At 33.8% G+C, this 18448-nt stretch overlaps 1 protein-coding gene across 1 annotated transcript; it reads left to right on the top strand.

Moving 5' to 3' along the window:
• The first annotated feature begins 5593 nt into the window (after positions 1-5593).
• On the top strand, positions 5594-18227 carry LOC114258180 (uricase-2-like). Its single transcript, XM_082868832.1, has 8 exons — positions 5594-5981; positions 9641-9733; positions 12118-12193; positions 12442-12551; positions 16955-17046; positions 17167-17340; positions 17454-17544; positions 17902-18227. Exons 1-8 carry the CDS (start codon positions 5778-5780, stop codon positions 17983-17985), a joined length of 924 nt encoding a protein of 307 aa, XP_082724958.1. The 5' UTR covers positions 5594-5777; the 3' UTR covers positions 17986-18227.
• The last annotated feature ends 221 nt before the right edge of the window (positions 18228-18448 follow it).

Genomic DNA, 18448 nt, shown 5'->3' with positions numbered 1-18448 from the left:
ATTTCAACGGTTAGAAGGTCACTTTGATGGTTACCACTAAAGAGTATAAATAGCAGAGAAGGCTATACAGAAAGGACCCAGACTCAGATCCAGAAACCAGTTCATTTACTTCATATTTTCTTTCCAGTTTTATATTTCTAGTTCTTTACATTTTTAGCATTTCAATTCTTGTATTGCACTTCATTTCCTGGGAGTAGTTCTCAAGTAGTCATGGTTGTAAATCTTTTCAAGACTGGGTCATTTCATTGTAAGTTCTTATTCACTCAATGAAATTCAGTTTCTAAATTGTTCTATATTTGTTATTTTTTATAAATTTAGCCATAGGCTGGCCGATACCCTCCATTGCTATATATATATATATATTATTAGAATATTATATTATTTATATTATTATGTTTTTGATTTTTTTGTAGGTGAGACCATCTCCAACCATTCATTAAATTCATCATCAAATTTAAATTTGGTGAAAAGGATATGCTTTTTGTGCTCTAACGGTTACACTAAAACGGTATCAAATTGAGAAAATATCAAATGTTTCACTAAACTTAGGATGGCTGGCCCCTTTCAGCAATTTACTATGTATAGTCATTGAGTTCAACCTACCGAACAACTAGCTGGATGTCCCCCCGAATGACCGCTTTAAGGCAAAAATTTGTGAAAATTTACATTAACAGGTCGACCACCTCAATATTTTTTTCACTCTATTTCCATTTTTCCCTGAATCCATTTCCATTTTGTTCTCTTTCTCAATTCTCATCTCTGATCCACTCTATACCTCAAAGTCTAATTCCATAAGGCCTGGTTCAGCATGTTGCAAATAATTTAAAAAGTCAAAAAATTACTAAAAAAATTACCACTATTCACTAAAAAAAATAATAATAATTTTATACAAAAATTATTGCAACACATTCTGCCGCCCACAGACTTTTGAAATGAACTTTATGGAAAAATTGCACAGGATCGGTTCACAAAAAAACAAGGTCCTGTTCGGCCCGTGGGGGCCCATCGTGGGTTCTGTTTTGATAATCTGAATCGTTGTGTAGAACTCGTCGAGTATTATATGTCTATAAAAAATCACATTGATCGGATATCGCTAACTACATGATCAAATCAGTTTTATATGAAAAAATAGATGGTGTTATAGTTAACAGTTGAAAAAAAAAACTAATCCGATCAGATAGCTATCGATATCCGATCAACGTGATTTTTTATAGGCATATAGTACTCGACGAGTTCTATACATTGAACGATTTAGATTATCAAAACGGGACCCATGATGGCCACCACGGGGCGAACAGCACTGTCCAATGCAATGCCCGAAAAGTAGGCAACTATTTCTTATGTCAATCTTCTCTGCCAGACAGGTCGGCCGTATTGCTACTTTCCCAAACTTCTCTTACACACTTTCTTATACAATTTTTAATACACATTTTTTCGTAAAAAGTCAAAAAGTTAACCCAAACATCCATTTTTTTTCTCAAATTTTTAGTCCAAAAAAACAAAAAGTGCACCTATTTAGGACACCCCAAACAACCCCTAAGTATACGTTGAGCACTCAAGAGCTCAGTCTCAAATAGAAAATGAAGTCCATATTTTCATCTCTGCATTTTTATGTTCTTCTTGTTGTTTTCAGTTCTGACTGGAATTAGTTTGATGGTGATATGTTGATTTGGAATTTAACAACAATCTTTATACATCCCACATTTTACAAATCTCTCTCTAACTACCAAACCACTCAATCTTTTTCAATTGCTCAATCTTTCAATTTCATGTTCTTGTTAACTGCAAATGTATATATACGCATTCTTGACTAACAGTTGTTCAATCTTTTTCAATTCCTCAATCTTCCAATCTTCTTGGCTAACAATTAAATTATGTAAAGATATATAATTTGTATATATATGTATTCTGGAGAATTCTCACTGTCGATATTCTGAAGAATTCTTGTTTAAATTGAGGAAACATAAATGAAGGCAAAAAAAAAACAAAAATAAAAAATAATAATAATTTTGCTCTTGTCGGTCGACCCTCAGGACATCCTGTGGTTTGATGACAGTTTCGTTGGAGTATTTGATATCAAATAGAGGAATTGATCATATTTTTGCTCAGATTTGATGAAATGTTTGGTGAACCGTTGGAGATACTCTGATCGCGTGGAATTTTCTTATAAAAGGCATTTAAAAAGAATGAAGAAAAAATTGGTAGGGGGAGCTGAGACGAGAGCAGAGGGCTTCGGCCCAAGGAATGAAAAGAAAAAGAGAGTAAAATAAAAAGAAATGGAAAGTGTGAGTGTTTAGTTTGTAAATATTAGTGTGTGAAACTATTTTTCTGTCTTAAGATAAAGATGAAACATTGACGAAATAATTGGTGTAAATTGTATTTAGTATTTTTAGTTTTAATTTGATTTTGATACAGTTGTATAACTTTTAGATATTTTTGTGCAATAAAGGGGTTATTCAAATCATGTTATACAATGGTTTTCACTTCTGTATATTAAAATTGCTAGATAAGTCATACCTAGTAAGACGGTCTGTGCATCAACTATAGTTTAGTTTTTGTTTAGTGGTGACGGTCTGTTCTACGTAAAGATATTTCGTGATCTTCTGATTTTGATATACAAATCCTCTTGACGATGTATTTTTAATCAACTTACATCACAATATCCAAATCATTGATTTTCTAAGGACTGAATACAATTACTCCTAGTTATGAGGTTGGTGGTGGATTCGAAATCCTAAGATATTTATTTCGTTTTGTTTGTTTAATTGTTTAATTAAGTAGTTTAATTTTCACTCCAAACAAATCTAAATTTCTAAATTAAATTATTCATCATTAGTCCTTGTAGATCGACACCTAATTTTAACGGCCATTCTATGGAGTAATTGTTTTTACTTGATTTTAAATTAAATATTTTGATGTGTAAACGACCATATCACCTAGCATTTGTGGCCACAATATGCATAAAATTTATAGATCTTCAAGCCATTATTTCTCAATATACAATAAAAGGGTTAAATAATTAGGCATTTTTGTAACGCTTTATATTGAAATATGTATTACACATCAAAATACATATATTGAATAATGTGGCTACATTAAAATTTATAATTTTAAAATAATTATTCTTTTTTTGTTGTCGATGATAAATGTTGGTATTGATAATTAAACAATAATAGCGTCAAGTTTACAGATATGTAATCTCTTTATCTCTTTCTCTTTCTTTATAGCTATCTATTTGTGTATGAAAATTTAAATAGATAAAGATAAAAAATTGAGCAGATAGGTTTAAAAAATTTGTATTGGATTTGCTCAATTTTGAACAGATAAATTTCAACAGATAGGGAACATTAAGACAAGTTTTAAACAAATAGAGAGAGAAATTCACAGATTTTAAACAAATAGATAAAGAAGCCTACAAATTTTGAACAAATAGAGAAAAAAATTGAACAGATAGGTAAAAAAATTGAACAGATATGAAAAAAATGTGAACAAATAGGAAAAATTTTTAAACAGATAAGAGAAAAATTGAACAGATAGTCAGCGAAAGTCAACAGATAAATTAAAGGATAAAATTGAAAACAAAATGTCATTCAAAACAAATAAAAATACACCAAACTATTTTCAAAAAGAGTGGATTTGTTACTAACAAAAAAATATCCACTAAACATAATATGTTATACTTTCCTTAATTTGGACTTTTGAACAATTTTCTCTCAGAAATATTTTTTTTTTTGTGACCTGGCCTAACGCTAAGTGACTAGGGTATTTTACAAATTTACTCCTATGATTAATTGATTGATTTTTTCAAATGTATTTTGAAACAAACACAAAAATAAACCAGAGGAAAAGTCAAGGTCATTTTTAAAATTGACAGCAAATTTTTGTAATCATCAATAATTTTAAGAAAAATAATCAGCTTATTTGGTTTGAGTTTTTTTAAATTTACTTTTTTAAAAATGAAAATTTTTTATTTTTACTAATTTTTTTAATATTTTAAGTAATTTTTTTAATTTTTATATACATCTAACATAAATATGCTTAAAAAATATAATATTTGTATTTTTTTGATAAAAAATTCGCTAAATACTAAAAATACAAAAAACATTTAAAAATTTAATATATTTTTCGGACTCTTGTGTATTTATTAATTTTTTAAAATATTTTTTTTAGATACATATAAATAAGATACACTTAAAAAATAAAAAACTACTTAATATTTAAAAAATATTCCTTAAAATTAAAAAATATAAAAAATTAAAAATTAAATTTTTAGAAAATTAAATTCAAAAAATCAAAACTAAACGCAATGATATAGATCCAAAAAAATTTTGGTACTAAATTTGTTAGGTCAATATATCAATTTCCAGATTTTTATTATAGAAGAAGTTATTGATTAGTCTTAGGGCACTCCTCAAAAATATTATGATTGATGAGGGTAGGGGTGGGCGTGGGTTAGTTGCGGCTACGGAACTTTCAATCCGTCATCCGTCCGCCAGATTGGTGGATTAGAGAAAATCAATCCGCATCCGTCCACCAATCTGGCGGATGTAGATTGAGCGGATTGACGGTTTGGCAGATGGATGCAAATCGGTTTGGCGGTTTAAAATTTTATAAATTTTCAACATAATTCAACTTGTGAACTTCCTCAATGACTTAAAAAAGTAATACAATCACTATATGCCTCATCCAAAGAAAGAGAGTTTGAAACCTTAGAATATCATAATCACTGCATATCTCATCCACATATTACAATCACAACATGATTCATCCACATAAAATATTATAATCTGTGGTTCTTAAAATATAAAAACAATTCAAACCACCAAAATCATGAACAAAGCAGTAATAAAGATTGTATATCTTTGTATTGTTAGATCTATATATAGTTAGATTTAAAAAGCAAAAAATATAGATAAATAATACATTTATTTTTTTTAATTCAAAAAATATATTCAAGTTGAAATTTTTTTTTCAACAGAATATTTAAACTTTTTTTCAATTGAAAACACAAACAAAATATTTAAACAAATTGAAAACACAAAATTTTATAAATTACTAGGGGTGCTCGCGGTTTGGCGGTTCGGTTGCGGCCAAAGGAATCTCAAATCCGCCATCCGTCCGCCAAATTGGCGGATTGGAGAACATCAATCCGCAACCGTCCGCTCGTCATCATGCATCCGTCCAAAATGCGGCGGATCGATTCGGTTCGGTCGGTTTTGACGGATCGATATATCCGCTGCTCACCCCTAAATAAAGGAAATAAGACTCACAATTTTGTAGTTGTTTGAGATGTCTACTTTAAAAAAGTAGAGAAAAAAAAAATGTATGTTTGGAATAATTTTTTTAACTTTTTACGAAAAAATGTGTAATAAAATATTATAGTAAAATCAAAATGATAATTTTACCCTTTTGACTTTTCGACTTTTAACTTTTTGAATAGTTAAATTCAAAGGGTAAAATTATCCTAATAACTTATTCCACAAATTACCGTCGAATAGTACAGACTTTATAAATTTTTTTAGTAACTTTTTAATTTTTGGAGCTTATTCCAAATTAGCATAATCTTAGGTGATTAGAGAGCATAAAAAATATACAAATTTGTGATTGTTGTCAAGCACCGTCGTGTGGAGTACGAGGAGCAGCAAACAAATTTTTCAAACGGAGACTTGTCCTTTATATCTATCCTGTTCCTTCCCGTCCCGTACCTCTCTGCGATCGAAATCTGGACTGGGCCCCTCTCTCTTGAAGTTGAAGTTGAAGTTGGAGTTGTGAGAGACATGGCGGAGAAAATGAAAGGCATGAGATTGGAGCAAAGGCACGGGAAGGCGAGGGTGAGAGTCGGCAGGGTTTGGGAGACAGAAGATGGCCGGCATTCATTTGCCGAGTGGTCCGTTAGCATCACTCTCCTCTCCGATTGCCTTCCTGCCTATATCCATGGCGACAACTCCTCCATCGTCGCCACCGATACCATGAAGAACACCGTAATCTCTCTCTCTGTAGCTATTTGTTGAGACTTGATTGTGTTGACTTATTTTGTTAAGATCTGTTTGGTTGGTGAGAAAATTGTGTCATGATTTATATTTGTCAAACTTGGATTTATTTTTAAAAACTACATTTTGCTGATCTTAATTAATACTACTTATAGCAAGGATACGAGTGTGAGATTTTTATTTATATATATATTTTTAAAAGTAATTTAATTGTGCTCGTAGTCATCGAATGCCATAATTTCTCTCTCTCTCTCTCTCTCATATCCGATTCTAATATATTTGTTTGATTGGAAAAGGTTGATAATTATATTGAATTATTCTGTTAAGATCTGTTTGGTTAATGAGAAAATTGTATACAAGTAAAAAGAAAATAGTGATTTATATTTTTGAACTTGTAAAAACTCCATTTTACTGATCTTAATACAACAAGATAGCGTGGTTGTTGTTGTAGTGATATGCAGCTATAGAACGGCGCTAGTAATTTTTTTTTTGGTACTTTCCCTCAAAATTACAACTTTACCTTTAGTGGTCAAAGCAATCATTTTAAACCCAATACACCAATTTTTTTTTTCATATTTTAATATGCTAAACGCATTTTTAAGTAATTATTAGGGTATAAAAGATCTAAAGACTGCTCTATCTTTGGTTGAAAACTTTGCAACACTAAAGAGAAAAGTTCATAAACTCTACCACTATACAGATACTACTCTCTTTTTCTTTTTTTTTTTGGCACTTTTCCTCAAAATTACAACTTTACCTATAGTGGTCAAAACAATCATTTTAACCCCAATACACCAAAAAACAATTCATATTTTAATATGCTAAAAGAATTTTAAGTAATTAGGGTATAAAATCTAATCAAAATACATCAAATTAGTAAAACTACGAAGCAAAAAAATCTTCAAAATTTCAAAACACGTCCTAATCATACAATCTTTTAACTAGAGAAATTCTAGAGATCTACACCTTTTAAACTTACAAATGTGACAATAGAGTGGGGCCCAATATATTTGACAGCATAGGTAACAAAGTAAATGTTGACACTTACCATACCACATAATTGTGGGAGCTTTTTGGAGTTTCCAACAATTTTTCCTTTAAATATCATCCAAAATCTCAAGCCAAATATTCAAAAGAGCTCAAAATCATGAAAAAATTAATAGCAAGCAAGCAAGCAAATCATGCAGATAATTATGGATCCATCAAATACATACTTAAACATAGGGTAAATAATAAACAAAACTCTACCATACTCCTGTATACAAAGAGAGTAGAAGAATCTGTACCAATGAGAAGATAAACCAAGGAAATGGATAGAGGAGAGGGAGAGAGAAGCTCCAAGTAACACCGAACAAGATATTCAACAATGGCTTCCAAAGTCTCATGAAAACATTCAAGCTCTCTAAAATCACTCTAATAATTTTCCTAAATCTTTCAAACACACTATCAAACCCTTGGATCTATGAAGAAAGATCAACATTAAGCTTCAAGGCTCCAACAATGGAGGTTTTGTGAATAAAATTAAGAGAGGGAGGAAAGGAGAAATGGCTATTTTTTGGGCCGGAAAGAGTGTGTTTTTGTCATCTAAAATGGAGGACAAAATACTTATAACTAGTATTGATCAATTAGACTTAAGTATGGAATGATCCAAGGGTCCAAAATTGTTAAGACAAGATCATAACAATCTAAACCGTCCATCCAAATCATCTTTTGTGTAATCATCATTAGCATATTCATTAGAGCAAATAATTCCTCTTTGATGACAAGGTCCAAAAGATTAGGGATTTGTAAGAAAGGTTTAGAGGCTGTAGCTTGCAAATAAGGAGAGCACACATGTGATGAGAGAGAGTGTAAGAGTGCTGAATTTTCGCATTAGATGTGGTAGGTGGACTTTTGATTATTGCTTTGTGGCCCCAAATTTCAAATCTTCAAAATATCTCAAGCCCTTTTATGCAATTATAAAACTTTGTGGCCCTAAAGTGCAATTAATTATCATTAATCCTGATTAACAATAAAATATTAAAATTTAATAATATTAATACAGTTTAGTCAAATACTAGGCCTGAAGAGTCTCTTTCTAATCTCAAGCCAAAATGAAAAACCGTTTGTGCTTATCGTTTTAATAATCGACGAAGTTCAATTAATTAACAAGGGAATTAATAAGAGTTTAGGGCATCGATTATAATTTTAAATTATTTTTAGTCTTTAAATCACGTGGCCCGCACAATCCAAATATCAATCTATGTGAAATTGTCTCCGTCTCAAGTTCTGATTCGTTTCAAGCTATGAAGCATGGACACTTCAAAATAGGTGGCGTAGCGGTATTAGATGCAGGGACATGCCGGGGACACGAGGACATGTATGGGACACGTCAAATGGTGTGTTTCTTTAATTTGATCATTTTTTTGCGGGGGACATGGTAGGGTCATGTTAGGGACACGCCAGGGACAAAGCAGGGACACAACAGGGATTTATTTATTTATTTATTTTGGGTAGGGGACACGCATGTTCAAATATGAATGATCTATTAATTTGTTTAAATGTAGTGGTTTATATATATATATATATAGAATTAATGTTAGTTTTTATTAATTTTGATTGTTTGGTAACATAATATTAATCTACATAGCAAATCTATATAAAAAAAAAATTAAAAAAAAATTGCCTTGTCCCCACCGCCCTGTTTCCATTTTCTTGAAATTACCGTGTCCCGCGTCCGTATTTCATAGGTTTCAAGCAATAAGAAATAATTAATTATTACAAAAATTATATTTTCTTATTAAAAAAAAATATATTCGGAGTCTCTACAGAAATGGTCCTGCCATCTCTATACACGAAAAGTTGCCACTATGATATGATCACGATAAATGGAAGTCATATGATCACATGTAGATGCAATAGTAAGTAAGAGTGATATGATCACCATAAATAGAGATGTGAGGAGGAGGAGGAGGAGGAGAGGATCTAAACTAACATGAGATGTAGTAGTAAAAAATGATATGAATTTTTATTGCATCTAACTAAGCATCTAGTCTTTGATAGAGTGGAATGGTGAAAAAGTTTTCATGTAACTGACCCCACATTAGTTTTGTTTGGTCTGGTTTGTTATATACGGTACCTGTTCGTAGTGTTCTTAGAAGATAATTTCTTTTGATGCCTGGAAATGTAATCCACTAGCATTTTAGCTGTCTTAAATGACTTATTACTGTGCTACTATACATAGCATATGGTAGTGCAAGAAACCAAAACAAATATTTGGTTATTAACGTGTGCTCTCTGTTTGGATATGTAGGTTTTAGAACTACAATTAGAGTTAACATTAGTACACTTGTAATACCTAAGAAATGGAACAACGGTGAGTGGCTGCAAAAATGTTTGTAGCAGCTTCCTGAGATATAGGGGGAAATGCTTAGGGGTGAAAACAAAGTAGTAAGCAGCAACTTTCTTTGCACTCAGTAATTGTGAAACATCTTTCAGATTTAAATTTAGGTTGGCAATAATACAATTTGGGCTACTAGCCTACTATGCTAGATATCCCAAAGCAATGTTATTATTATTTCACATCTTGTCATCTATGGTATCTCTTTCATCTGTCATTTCCTTGCTTTTCTCCATTTCATATATAATGCATTTTCTGGATTGTAATGCAGGTATATGTTAAAGCAAAGGAATGTTCAGAACAGATTTCAATGGAGGACTTTGCAATTGGACTTGGCAAGCACTTTACATCCTTCTATGAGCAGGTATATACTATCATAAACTAGTTTCACTATAGTCGTTGAATTACATGACTTTTCTCAAATAAAATTTGAAGTTGATAGTTCGTTTTGTGCATTGGTGTCTCCAACATGTGTTAAGGTTAAGGAAGCCAAAATGGTTTGTGGTTCCCTGCCTCTAGTCAGCTAAAGAGGTTGATGTGATCATAATGGCCGTTTCAATTTAAATGGTCTTTTTGAAGTTGTTGATCCAGCTCAGTGTTATTTTTTCAAAATATTTTTTTTCTCCTAGCATAAAGTTTTTTTAATAGAATTTTATTTGCATAAAATCTCATGCCAAAATTTTCTTTTATTTTAACAGAAATTGTTTTCATGATGACTAACTAATTTTATAATGTTTTGGTGCCAAATTGTTTCTGTAATTCTAATTTTTCAGAACTTTATTTCCCCTAGGAGCAAGTGTTGTGGATACCAGGTAGTATGCCTTTAAATCCACAAACCTATTCTAACCCTTTTCCACCTATTAGGCATAGTACCTTTCTTCTATCTTTTAAAACCTCAAACTTGCTTCCAGGTGATGTTCTGATATGTTCGAGTGCTGTTACGTGTCACAGGTGGTGTATGACCCTCATATCTCTTCGGCTAGGGTTAAACTGACAGTTTATCTTGATTACAGTTTATTAAAATTCTGGTTATCATAAGTTGAACCCTGTTGACATCTTGTTTCTCTTATCAATTTTTGTGCAATGAACCAAGCTAAGCTTTACACTAGGGTGTTTAATATTTTTACGCCAGCTATTCTGCGTCTGTCCAATCCATGTTAGAGCTGTAACTATCTTGAGCTAATGTTTCCCAAGCTTGGTTTGGTCAGCGTTTGGGCTTGAAATTTTTTCTGGTACAATAAGGACTTTTTTTGTGGGTTTTTTTTGTTGGGGGGAGTTCTGAGACAATGAATGTTGTAAAGAGCTAGAATTGCCTGCTAGACTAGCTAGTTCAATGTTTTTGCTAGATGCTCTGTTGATTTTCCAATTGTGATAGTGTTGATGTGAAGCTTGATTTGGGCTTTTGTTGAAGCCTTGACATTTAGGTTTGTCAAAATTCCAGCAAAGTCTATAGAAGTTTAAGATATGATTGGTAAATTGCGAGTCAGTTATATGAATTTAACATTCACAATAGTGTTTGTGTAGATTCTTTAATTATTGAAACACATAACAATGCTCGAATGTGATTCTGAATCCTGTGCAGTACTGCTCACATCAAGGTCTTTGGTTTTTCCAAGTCATTATCCTCGCACTGAAGGATATAGAGCATCTTGGAGTGAGGGAGGTTTGAAACACATAACAATGCTCGAATGTGATTCTGAATCCTGTGCAGTACTGCTCACATCAAGGTCTTTGGTTTTTCCAAGTCATTATCCTCGCACTGAAGGATATAGAGCATCTTGGAGTGAGGGAGGTTTGAAACACATAACAATGCTCGAATGTGATTCTGAATCCTGTGCAGTACTGCTCACATCAAGGTCTTTGGTTTTTCCAAGTCATTATCCTCGCACTGAAGGATATAGAGCATCTTGGAGTGAGGGAGGTTTGAACTAGTAGTGACACTGTAATAGTGCTCACTATCATACAATTTACTGGAATTCCTCAGGGGTGCTAGTGTGGTTAAAAGGCCAAGGCTGTGTTTCTCTGGATGATTTAAAATTGATAAAAATGCCTAAGTTTTTCCATGATTTGAAGTATAGTTATAATTCTTGCAATCAGGAACTTAACAAAATTAGATTCGAATCTATGAAGGGTTCAGGGATGCTAGCTAGTATCTAGGTTACAATCTCAAGGTTAGCATTCTTCATCTTTCTTGGTTTTAGGATGGTAGTTTTGCTTTTGGTTCTCTAATTGGCTTGCAAGTCAAAAGTAGTATTGCTTATTTTTATGACGTCTTAGATGTTTTCGTAACTAGGAATTACATTTATTTTAGATGTTCATATCAACGACCTTTTTGGTAGGCTAGGAGTTTAAGGATGGAGAAAGTCCAAATTTCTGGATAAAAGTTGAAGCTCAGATAGTTGTCTTTTCAACTCTTCCAGTAACATTCATGGTCTCAAATGTTGTCCTTGTTTATTATGTCTTAAATACCTGGACAACCACTGTGTATGCGGTAGATTCTTTGAGAATCCTTTTTTTATTTTATTTTATTAAAAAATAAAAGAAGCAGTCATGGACAGTGAAAAACATGTTGATGCCAAAAATGGTGCAAAACTGTCAGAAAACGAGATAGTTAAATTGATTCAGTAATCACATGTTCAGTCTACTTTATAAACACGAGGGTTCCTAAGATATTGATAGTATCTGTAATTTATTTTCACAGTATTTTATCATTTGAGGATATGTTTTATCTTCATTCCTTTTCTGTAGGTTACTGCCGCCATCATCAAGATAGTGGAAAAGCCATGGGAGCGCATGTATATAGATGGTCAATCACACGAGCATGGTTAGTGTTTTCATCATTCAAAGGCACAAGTAGAGAATAATTCTTGATATGAGATCTTTATGAGTCCCTTGTTAATCATTGATATCTAGGCAGATTATCGCTCGCTCGTCCTGAAAAGGCTACATGCTTGATTTGTAGTAATCTAGAATTTTCCAGTCTTTTAGTGATAATCCAAAATTGTAGTTTTTTGAAATTTGGGCATTTTTACAAAACTTATCCGTGCTTTCTGTTTTTCTCTTGTGTTTAAGGTTTTAAACTTGGATCTGAGAAGCACACGACAGAAGTTACAGTTAAGAAATCTGGTGCTCTGCTGGTGACTTCTGGCATTGAAGGATTGGCAGTGCTGAAGACTACCAAGGTAACCTAATTTAGAATTCTTATTATTATTCATTATGTATGTAACTTGATCAGACTGAATATCTTCATTATTTTGTTTTTTGGCTTGACTGGGAAAACACCATGGTAATTATTGAAAGCCTTTGTATATGTTACTTAATCTGCATCATTCAAGGGTAACTATTATCTGCATTCGCAATTATAAATTGTTGGTTGACGTTCTCAATGGCAAATGGGTACCTTCTTGGAGTGTGGTTACTCATTTTAGTTCCCTATTTGTTTCTTGGCGCCTTAGCATAGGATTTTGGTACTAGAATTATGCTTTAAAGGGAAATACCAAGCTAGGAAGGATAGTGGGTGGTCTAGGACGAGATTGTGGAACCTAAAAGGGGATAAACTAGAAATATTTAAGAATAGAATGGATAACAAAGGTACTTGGGACTTAGAAGATGATGCTAACACTATGTGGAACTCGATGGCCAATTGTATGATGAGAATCTCAAGGGAAGTTTTTTGAAGAGTCGAAAGGAAAGTACCCAATTCTAGGGAAACTTGGTGGTGGAGGGAAGATGTTTAAGCGGTAGTTAAGGTGAAAAAGGAGTGCTTGAAAAGTGGCAGAATGATAGAATTAAGAAAAACTTTAAGAGCTATAGATTGGCTAATGAGGATGTTAAGTAAGTAGTGAGAGAGGTTAAGTTGAAAGTTTATGATGGCCTATACACTAGACTAGATAGTAAGGAGGGAGAGAAGAGGGTATACAAACTTGTTAAGATAAGGAAGAGGAAGACAAGAGATTTTAATTAAGTTAAGTGCATCAAAAGTGAGGATTCTAAGGTACTGGTGAAGGATGAAGAGATTAAGGAGAGGTGGAAGAACTATTTTGAGCAACTGTTAAATGAGGAACATGGAGGTACGTTAATAGGGGAGGAAATAGCCAGTAATAAGGAAAATCAAGACTATAGGTTCTATCGCAGGATTAGGAATTTTGAAGTGAAGATTGCACTTAAGAAGATGAAATCGAATAACGTTTTAGGACCTGATGATATTCCTATTGAAGCTTGGAAGTGTTTGGGTAAGAAGGGGGTTACTTGGTTGACTAGGTTATTTAGTAAGATTTTGTTGACTAGGAACATGCCAGATGAGTGGAGGAAGAGTATTTTAGTGCCAATCTATAAGAATAAAAGAGATGTCTAGAATTGCAACAACTATAGAGGAATTAAGTTAATGTGTCATATAATGAAAGTGTGGGAGAGGGTGATATAAAGTCGATTGCGAGATATAACAGAGGTGCCAGAGAATCAATTTGGATTTATACCTGGTAGGTCAACAATGGAAGCTATATATCTTTTGAGGAGAGTAATAGAAAAGTATGGAGAAAAGAAAAGAGACATTCATATGGTGTTTATCGATCTTGAGAAAACATATGATAGAGTGCCTTGGGATATAATCTGGTGGGTGTTAGAGAAGAAAGGGATGACAAAATGTTATATTGATGTGATTAGGGACATGTATGAAAGGGTAAAGGGGTTCATTTGGTTAGGTGGGAGACTGTTTCTCTTTCAAGGGCAAAAGGTGGCTTGGCTATAGGAAACATCGTTGCTAGGAATATTGCTTTCTTGGGCAAGTGGTTGTGGAGATTTCCTCTTGAAAGTGAATCGTTATGGTGTTCAGTTATTAAAAGCAAGTATGGAGTTCAATCCAATGGTAGGGATTCTAATGTAGTTAATAGAGGCAATTGTCGTTCACCGTGGAAATCCATTTCTTGTTTGTATCTTTTTGTGTCTAATTTTTGTTCATTTAGAGTGGGGAATGGGGAGAATGTTCGGTTTTGGGAAGATGTTTGGTTAGGGGATATTTCGTTTGCTAGATCTTTTCCCCTTCTTTACAGGTTGGCTCGTTCTCCAAATGTGTCAATAGCGTCGTTGGCTTGCTCTTCTATGGCACCCATCTCCTGGGATTTTGATCTCATTAGAAACTTGAATGATAGAGAGGCGGGGGAGTTGGTATCTTTGTTGGTACTGCTTGAGGGGGTTTCTCTTTCTTCATCTTGTGATAGTAGGGTGTGGAATCTTGTTTCTTCAGGGGTCTTTTCATGTAAATCCTTTTTTGATAAGATTATTGATAAGCCCTCGATTCCCTTGTTCCCTTTTCATAAGAAAATTTGAAAAGTGGATGTCCCTCATAAAGTGAAGTTTTTCATGTGGTCTTTGGCTCAAAAGGGTGTTACAATTAATGATGTTTTCCAGATGAGAAAGCCTAATCACTCTCTATGCCCTCAATGGTGTGTGATGTGCAAGAGAAATTTGGAGGTAGCGGGTCACCTTTTTCTTCATTGCCCGGTGGCTTCTGTATTATTGCAGCGTCTTTTCAGTTTATGTGATGTGCAGTGGGTTGCTCCACGGGAGTGTATGCATATGCTTATTATTAGGTTTGACGGGTTTGGGAGTACCAAGAAAGCCAAAACAATGTGGATAAGTATTGGCCTTGTTTGGTTTGTATTTGAGAAACATGTTTTGAGATAAAAAGTACGAAAATTTGTTTGGTTTGGTTTTTTTTCAAAAGATGTTTTGAAAAATTATTTTGAGAGAGAGTTTTGAAAAAAGTGATTGATTTGATATGTATGAGAGAGAGATTTGTTTGGAAAATTTGTAAACCAAACAAATTTTTCCAAATTGATTAACTTTGAAAACTTATTTATAGAGAATTTTTCCCAAAATTTTTTCCGAAACACAAACCAAACAAGGCCATTGTTTTTTGCTATTTTCTGGGTTATATGGTTGGAGAGAAATGCTCGAATCTTTGACGGCAAGGAAGTAAGTGTAGAGGCTTTGTGGGATAGGGCGGAATATTTGGCCTCATTTTGGGCATTCGTATCTCCTCTTTTTAAAGGAGTTCCTTTGTTTTTGATCTCTACGGATTAGGCTGCTGTTTGCCATCCTTAGGGTTATGAGTTTTGCGATTTTGTTTTGCTTTTTCTTCTCTTCTTTTTCTTTGTTTGTATGAGGACTTCTTGTCCTCTCTTTTTTTTTTTTTTTTTAATAAAAAAATTTTGTTGCTCAAAAAAAAAAAAAAAAAAAAAAATGAATTTCCAATTACTGTAGGGTTACACCAAGGATCTACCTTAAGTCCTTATTTTTTTGCTTTAGTTATGGATGAGTTGACGAGAAATATTTAGGATGATATGTCATGATGTATGCTTTTTGTAGGTGATATTGTGTTAGTGGATGAGACTAAAGGAGTTAACACGAAGTTGGAGATTTGGAGAGAAGCACTTTGAATTTAAAGGATTTCGGATAAGCAGAATTAAGACAAAATACATGGAGTGTAAATTTAGTAATAGTAACAATGAAAGAAGAGAAGAAGTGAAGATTGAGAATCAAGAATTACCTAAGAGTGAATATTTCGTTATTTAGGGTCAATTATCACAACGGCAGGAGAGATTGATGCTGATGTGGTCCATATAATTAAGGTGGGATGGCTTAAGTGGCGAAATGCGTCTGGAGTATTGTGCGATAAACAAGTACCCACTAGACTAAAAGGAAAGTTCTATAGAATGACTATTAGACTAACGATGTTGTATGGGACGGAGTATTGAGTAACCAAGAAATAACATGTAGATAAGATAAGTTTTGGTGAAATGAGGATGCTAAGGTGGATGTGTGGCAAGACTAAAAAATATAGAATTATGAATGAGTATATTCGAGAATGGGTAGGAGTAGCACCGATAGAAAATAAGTTGTGAGAGAATAGATTGAGATGGTTTGGTCATATTCAACGGAGACGAACAGAGGCAGTAGTGAAGAGATGCGATGCAGTGGCGGTAGGTGGAAGTGTTAGGAGAAAGATTAGACCTAGATTGACGTTGGCTAGCGTAATAAAGAGAGATATGAATCTACTTAATTTGACTAACAAAATGGCCTTTGATAGTGCCGCGTGAAGAAGAAGGATTCATGTAGCCAACTCCATTTAATGGGACTTAAGGCTTTGTTTGGTTTGGTATTTGTTTTGGTGGAAAACATTTTCTGAAAAATATTTGTTGTATTTTCTAACGTTTGGTACAACTTTATTGTAGTCAATGGAAAACAATCTTATTTGGACAAAAATGTTTCACTTTAGAATGGTAGAAAATGTTTTTCAGACTAAAGTCTTATTGCCTCCACTATCATAATCTCCACTACCGTTGCCACCACCACTGCTGCATGACCACCGCCCACCACCACCACCACTGCTGCATGACCACCGCCCACCACCACCACCACCACCACTGCTGCACGACCACCGCCCACCACCACCACCACCACCACCTTACCACTTCCTACCACCACCACTAATACAACTTACCAAACATAGGAAAACATGTTATACATAACATTTTATGGAAGATATGTTAGTTGCTGAATTCAGAGTTTATTTTTGGTGTTACAGTCAGGTTTTGAAGGATTCGTGAGGGACAAATACACAATTTTACCCGAAACACGTGAGAGGATGCTAGCAACAGAGGTGACTGCATCATTGAGGTATTTAAATCCTGAGGCTCTGCGGCACACCCTATTTGGTTTTCTTCTTATTATTTTAGGTTTTGTATTTGTATTTTGAGGAATTCAAAAGCATGTTTTGTGATAAGTACTGTGAAGCAGGTACTCTTTTGAATCTCTCTCTAGCATTCCTGCAAAGCCACTCTACTTTAATGACAGATACCTGAATGTGAAAAAAGTTTTGGTTGATACTTTCTTTGGTCCTCCAAAGGAGGGAGTATACAGCCCATCTGTTCAAAGCACTCTTTATCAAATGGCAGAGGCTGTTCTTGCAAGGTCTCTCTCTCTCTCTCAAAATGACAACATGGCTAGATGCATTCACTTGTTATGGTTTTATACGTGGCCTTTGCTGGTGAATGGAGATTGATTCTTGATTGTCATGTTTTCAGGTTTCCTGATATATCATCAATCCAATTAAAAATGCCGAATATCCATTTCCTGCCGATTAATCTATCAACCAAAGAAAATCTTATTGTGAAGGTAGGATTTCCTTCCACATTTTCTGTTGATTTCACGGAAAACTTCTTGAGTCGTTTGAAATCCCGGGGATTAACTTGAGAGACTACCATGAAAACAAGCAAACAAATATTTTGACTTATCCAATTCTTATATTATGCTGCCCTTGGTTGAGGCTGTTAAGAGCATATAGCTCATATGTGCATCTTTCTTTTGATTACATAGCCAGTAATAAGGGGTGAGAATGCTGTGGTGTGGTTCTTACTTGGGAAGATCAGATTCATTAATCAAAGGGGTCTATGGGTGCAATGTAGTTAACTAAGCGAATGTTTATATGATTTTGTGATGTTTGATGCCATTTTTTTTAATATGATTTTGCAGTTTGAAGATGATGTTTATTTACCAACAGATGAACCACATGGATCAATTGAAGCGAGCTTGAGCCGCATCTTGTCCAAGATGTAAAGCTGCTGCTAAGTAGTGTTTTCAGTTGTCTTTTTTTCTGCTATGTCCTCAAAAGGGTTCCATTAGTATACTTGGTGGAATCTAGTGTATCTTGGCCAAACCCTTCGCATGATGACTTGACATGTGGTTGTATGGTCTGGAGATGCTTACTTGTCTTGCAATGTGTATGTAAATTATGTTGTTTAAATAATCAGCTTCTTGCTGACGATTGTGTATTTTACAGTCATCACTGTCTTTCATGACGGTTCGTGTTTTCTTTCTGGCGAATCTGTGTCTTTCTTTTCCCCCTAAAATTATAAGTTTGGGGAGAAGCTTTTAGATAATAAAAGTAAATAGGCAAATTTTGGTGGACAGTTCCTCAGCATGATGCATGAAGTCCATAACGAGTTTTTAACGGTTATTTTTTGGCTTTGCCAAAAGAGACCTTATTAGCTTTCACAGTTTATTATGTTTGGGCTATGAA

Source organism: Camellia sinensis, chromosome 5, assembly GCF_055761805.1.
Source record: "Camellia sinensis isolate YWXY chromosome 5, ASM5576180v1, whole genome shotgun sequence".
NCBI classification, from domain to species: domain Eukaryota; kingdom Viridiplantae; phylum Streptophyta; class Magnoliopsida; order Ericales; family Theaceae; genus Camellia; species Camellia sinensis.
The sequence above is the reverse complement of the archived record's forward strand: the minus strand, read 5'-3'. Positions and strand labels throughout refer to the sequence as shown.

Bases quoted from the DNA above. Each gene is read 5' to 3' on its own strand.
- LOC114258180 (XM_082868832.1), top strand. From the start codon at position 5,778: ATGGCGGAGAAAATGAAAGGCATGAGATTGGAGCAAAGGCACGGGAAG. The intron at 9,734-12,117 runs GTATATACTATC...CCTTTTCTGTAG, and splicing joins TTACATCCTTCTATGAGCAG to GTTACTGCCGCCATCATCAA. The intron at 17,047-17,166 runs GTATTTAAATCC...ACTGTGAAGCAG, and splicing joins GAGGTGACTGCATCATTGAG to GTACTCTTTTGAATCTCTCT.